General features: G+C 36.2%; 2 protein-coding genes across 2 annotated transcripts in view; one reads left to right on the top strand and one right to left on the bottom strand.

The window, feature by feature from the left end:
- LOC122333156 (thiosulfate:glutathione sulfurtransferase-like) overlaps positions 1-1,303 on the bottom strand; it is a 3,074-nt gene extending 1,771 nt beyond the window's left edge. The window contains exon 1 of the mRNA XM_043230660.1: positions 995-1,303. Within this exon, the coding sequence (XP_043086595.1) occupies positions 995-1,148 (154 nt within the window). The 5' untranslated portion in view covers positions 1,149-1,303. The remainder of the gene's footprint in view (positions 1-994) is intronic.
- A 663-nt stretch (positions 1,304-1,966) lies between these two features.
- LOC122333160 (cystatin-B-like) lies at positions 1,967-3,459 on the top strand. Its single transcript, XM_043230663.1, is given in 4 exon segments — positions 1,967-2,140; positions 2,599-2,626; positions 2,629-2,699; positions 3,103-3,459. Coding segments are annotated over 4 exon segments (300 nt in total). The 5' UTR covers positions 1,967-2,068; the 3' UTR covers positions 3,232-3,459.
- Positions 3,460-5,000: the final 1,541 nt, after the last annotated feature.

The following is a 5,000-nucleotide window of genomic DNA, read 5'->3' as shown; positions in this document are numbered from 1 at the left end:
GTCGAATAAAGATGGAAGATTTTAGCTGATTCTTGAAGATGATGGGCATGTCCTTCCACCAGGAGGCGTTTGGTGTCTCTTTATTATCTTTATACATAATTGCGACTTTTACCTAATCATTTTGACTTTTTAAATCATAATTAGAACTTTCTATGCCATAATTGTCTTATTATCTGTTATTATCGGTCTGGTTGGAGCTCCCCGTCCTCCATCCCTTACATCCAGAGAGAGGAGAACAGGTACATCATTACCTATCCATCATTTGTCATTATCACGCCACGGCAACTAAATATCTCATAATATCTCAGTTACGACTGTTTTTTAATCCCGTCGCGGTTTAATGTCACAGTTTTGATTTTATACATTTTATTTAAATATTTTTTATTAAATATTTTTTCACTTTCGTGCCAAAATGCATGCTTGCATCTCATCGTGAGTGCGGCACAGTTCTGACTTTTTCCTATAACTATGCTTGCAATGGCTGTTTTTCATGATTTCCACTTGCATCTCATAATTATGATATAGTGTCTATCTCATAATTAATTTTTTCAATCTCACTTTGACTCAATATGTCATTTTGGGGTTTTTTCACGTCATAATAATGCCTTTTGGTCTTTTTTATTTATTTATTTTTTTTACATTTTTACTTTTTATCTATAACTTCTACATTTCATCTCATAACGTCATACGGGCCTAGTTACGACATTTGATCTCAATTAAAGCATCTGCTAAATGGCAATCACGCCTTCCTAATAATCAGAAGCCAGTTTTCTCTTTGTGTCAGGAAAGGGCTTTCATCAGACACATTTTGGCAATCGCAGCTCTAACTGTTTGTTTATCACATGATGCAACACCAAACCTTCTCTGACCCATGAGTCACTGACCATACGTGCGCGCTCCCACGCTTACAGGAGAATAGTATATTACACCCTAAACTAGAAGCATTTCGCTGGTGTTTTAATATTTTAGGACGCTATTTAATAAGATGCTTTACCTGCATTAACGGGTCGGTTGTGAGACGTCTCGGTCCATTTATTGCAGTCGCCGGCTCCATTATCGCACTGACCCGTGCCGTCTGCGGAGACAGACAGAAGCAGGAGCGCCGCTAGAGCACACACACCTGACCACAGGTGCACCACTGAGTTCATCTCTGTGCTATTCAAGAGACGATACGTCTAGAAAAATAAGTCTGAAAGGTCTAAAGCAGCGTATTTTCTCGTATCGCTGTATGATTGAGGCGATTACGCGGATCTGAGTGTAGCTAATAGCGTTTTTTGTGAGACGTGACGCTTATTTTCCTCCAGGGGGCGCTCAGTGGCTCAAAAGACAATTACCCTATTCGTTCGCTTGCACATATGTGTGTGTTTAATGTTTTACTGGAGATGCTGTAATGGTTTAAACCTATTAATTTTAAAAGAGCATTATTTGATGTAGTCGTGCAACTTGTTCGCAGTTATTCCTTTAAATATAATTAAAGCAAATCGTTATCTAGTAATCACAATCGATTGTGATCAGTCGGTTTCAGATGAGCGCTGGAAATAGTTACGTGTACCACGTGACACCGTCATTTCTATTTGCGTTTCTGCTGGCGTCCTGACAATAACAAACACCTTAATAATTTCGCGAAATAATTCTAAAGCCAATACAGTGTGTAGTGAAAATGTTTTATTTATCACATCAGAGTTAACAAATCACAGAGGACGCCTAGTCTATTAAGCCACGCCCACGACTGTCTAACCGCTCACTTTTGTATTGGCCCCGCCTCGGACTGAACCAAATTATAAAAGGAAACATCCTTGCTACATGAGATGATATAATACACAAACACATTTAGCATATACTTATAATTATTTGCATTATTTAATTATAAATCATTACTGTTCACTCTGTAATATTTTTTGTAAAGTTGTTTTTAGTCACCCCCCCGCCTCTCGCGAACACATGGTACATTCCAAGGATGGCTCACAGTCATGTGCTCTAAACAACATAAATACTGCGGCTGTATCATTTCAGTGAATTTGTCCGTCTAAATTATTCTTTTTACCACATCTCGACACCGATCACAGCAATGGCGACGAAGGTTGGAGGTATATCACAGGCGAAGAAAGCCACACCCGAGGTGCAGAAGATCTGCGATGAGGTGAGACTGAGCTTCTGCTTTTGTTTTGAAAGTGTACGTCAGCTGACATGGGAATACACGTGATGTGTACATTTATTACTATTTTATTATTATTAATGCAGTCGCTAGAATAATCAAACGATTAATAAAAGTGATGAACGATGCGTGATTTAGAGTCGTAATGTCTGTCAGATGTACAGCAATTGCATTCGCCAGAGAAAACGGGCAATAAATGGTACACATGCAAGCTTAAAAAGTAAAGTTAAAAGTAAAAGCCACAAATAAAAAATAAACAAACGCTTTTTACATAACTTCACGTGATGTTGAGTAAGTCTCTGGGTGTGTCAAATCACATACTTTTCGCAAAACAGGCTTTTTTACTCCAGGTCAAAGGTGGAAAAACTAGAAATTGCGTTTTATGAAAAGGCACATTTTAAGTTCCATTGCATTAAATATGAAATCTGTGTCTTTTTCTTCAGGTCAAACCTCAGGCAGAAGAGAAGGCAGGAGGAAGTTTGCCACTTTCGTTGTCGCATCTTTCAGCACTCAGGTTGTGGCCGGGACCAACTATTTTATCAAGGTAAGCTTCGAAAACCTGGATGTGAGGCGACAGATCAGTCATATAGCGTCTCGTCGCTTGCTCTGTGAATGGGTGCCGTCAGAATAAGAGTCCAAACAGCTGGTTAAAAACATCACAGCGCTCCAGTCCATCAGCAAGCATCTTGAGACGACGAAAGCTGTGTGTTTGTGAGAAACAAATCCACCATTAAGGCATTTTTAACATCAAACCATTGCTTCTAGCCATAATCCATCCGCACGAAAGCCTGTGCATTTGTTTCTCATAAACATACGGCTTCTGCCTTCATGAGTTGGATGGACTGGAGTGGTTTTTTTAATCTGTTTGGACTGCAATGTTGCGACTTGCATGTTGCCATAAGTATCTACTTCCTAATACTTCTCATGCTCTTCATCTCCCTCTTCAGGTGAACGTCGGAGGAGGTGACTTCATCCATCTGAAGGTTCATAAGTCTCTTCCTCACAGTGGAGAAAAACTCCAGCTGCACAGCATCCAGGCGTCGAAAACTCAGCAGGATCTCATCGAATACTTTTAATACAAGCACATACTGTATACAGAGCGGCCTGATATGTGTGATGTATATTCAGATCACTCTGTTGCCTGCTATACAACGAGAGTTTTATAAGACCAACACAGCTTTGTTTACTTTTACAAACATTTTACTGAAATAGCTGCACATTGATATGAATCTACACTCCAAATCTGTTTTATAGAAAATAATGGAATTTCTGAAATAAAGGGAAATCAAGTTCATACTTTTAAATGACAAGTCTTTGTTTTTTTTACACCCTCTACGTTGTTTGTGGTCAAATGTTTTATACAGATGTTTTTGTGTCTTTTTGTTGTTCCTCAAAAAGGGATGACTAAAAAGATTGACACAGTCATAAAACTTCAGTTTGGTAAGATGAGAAAAAAAATAAATACATAACACCTTCAGACAAAGCAGGACATTTTTATAATTTTTATTATTACAGCTGAAAAAATAATGATTTTTCACCAATCACCAATTTTCTTCAGCTCACACGTATTTTAGTATTGGTGAGATATTACTACTGTTTTAATATTTTTTATTTATTTTATTATTATATATATATATATATATATATATATATATATATATACAATTTATTATTATTTGATGACATTTATTTATATTATATATATATATATATATATATATATATATATATATATATATATATATATATATATATAGTAGTCAACATTTGAAGTGGATCAAACATATATGCTTCAAATGTTGACTGCTATATATATTTACTGCGTTTATTTTTGGGCTTTTTTTTTGTTTTAGATTTGGTTTTGGTTAACTAAAATAATCATTTCCAAACTCCATCATCTAAATAACTACAAGACAAAGAAAAGCAACGTATCATGCTTGTTTTTTGGTCACATTATTTCTGTACTATTTTATCAGTCCTTACTGTTATTCTGAAAGGTGGAAAATAGTAATGCCGAACAATGAAAAATAATAAAAGTGATAAAAATGATAATTGTAAGCCGTCTGACTGGCGGTGTACCGAGTACGTATGACAAGCATCAGTCTTGTAATGTTTGTGTGTCTCGTGATGATCTGATGCATATTTAGTGAGGACCGGATCAGATAAAAAGTGTAGGATTCTGCATTCAACCAAATCTGAGAGTCTAGACATTCTTTTGTATTTAATGCATTTTTATTTGAGTTTGAGTGAGAACAGTTTGCATCGAGCTACAGAAACCATAAAACACTCAATAAGCATAAAAGAGACGTTATCACGGGAGGTGTCTTATGTCTGCATGAAGCATGATTCATCCCACAAGAAGACTACTGCACTGAACCACATCTACATCTCTGACCTGTTTTAGCAGCCTTGCGTTAGGAAACACACATACACACACCTATATACTATAGTTTTTCTTAATATTTTAAATAAAAGAGTGTTTATTTAGCTTTAGGCATATTATTACTCCATGTTATTACATTTTAATTTATTTCGGTTATATTGCTCATTTCATTTCAAGAAGATTACATTGTTTCATTCCTTTAGAATAAAAAGCCCTTATTCCCTATCAACTATGGCTTTTCTCAATAATCCCCTAATTTGCTGCTTTCATAAGTTGGATGGACTGGAGTGGATTCTTTGTGGTTTTTTTATCTGTTTGGACTGCAGTGTTACAATTTGCATATTGCCATAAGAATCTACTTCGTAATACTTTGAAGCATGTTGAAACAGAGTATTGAAACTCAGCAGGATCTCATCCAATACTTCTAATACAAGCACATACTGTATACAGAGCGGCCTGATA

This window comes from Puntigrus tetrazona, unplaced genomic scaffold (assembly GCF_018831695.1).
Source record: "Puntigrus tetrazona isolate hp1 unplaced genomic scaffold, ASM1883169v1 S000000186, whole genome shotgun sequence".
In the NCBI taxonomy this organism is placed as follows: domain Eukaryota; kingdom Metazoa; phylum Chordata; class Actinopteri; order Cypriniformes; family Cyprinidae; genus Puntigrus; species Puntigrus tetrazona.
This window is presented reverse-complemented; position numbering and strand designations above follow the sequence as displayed.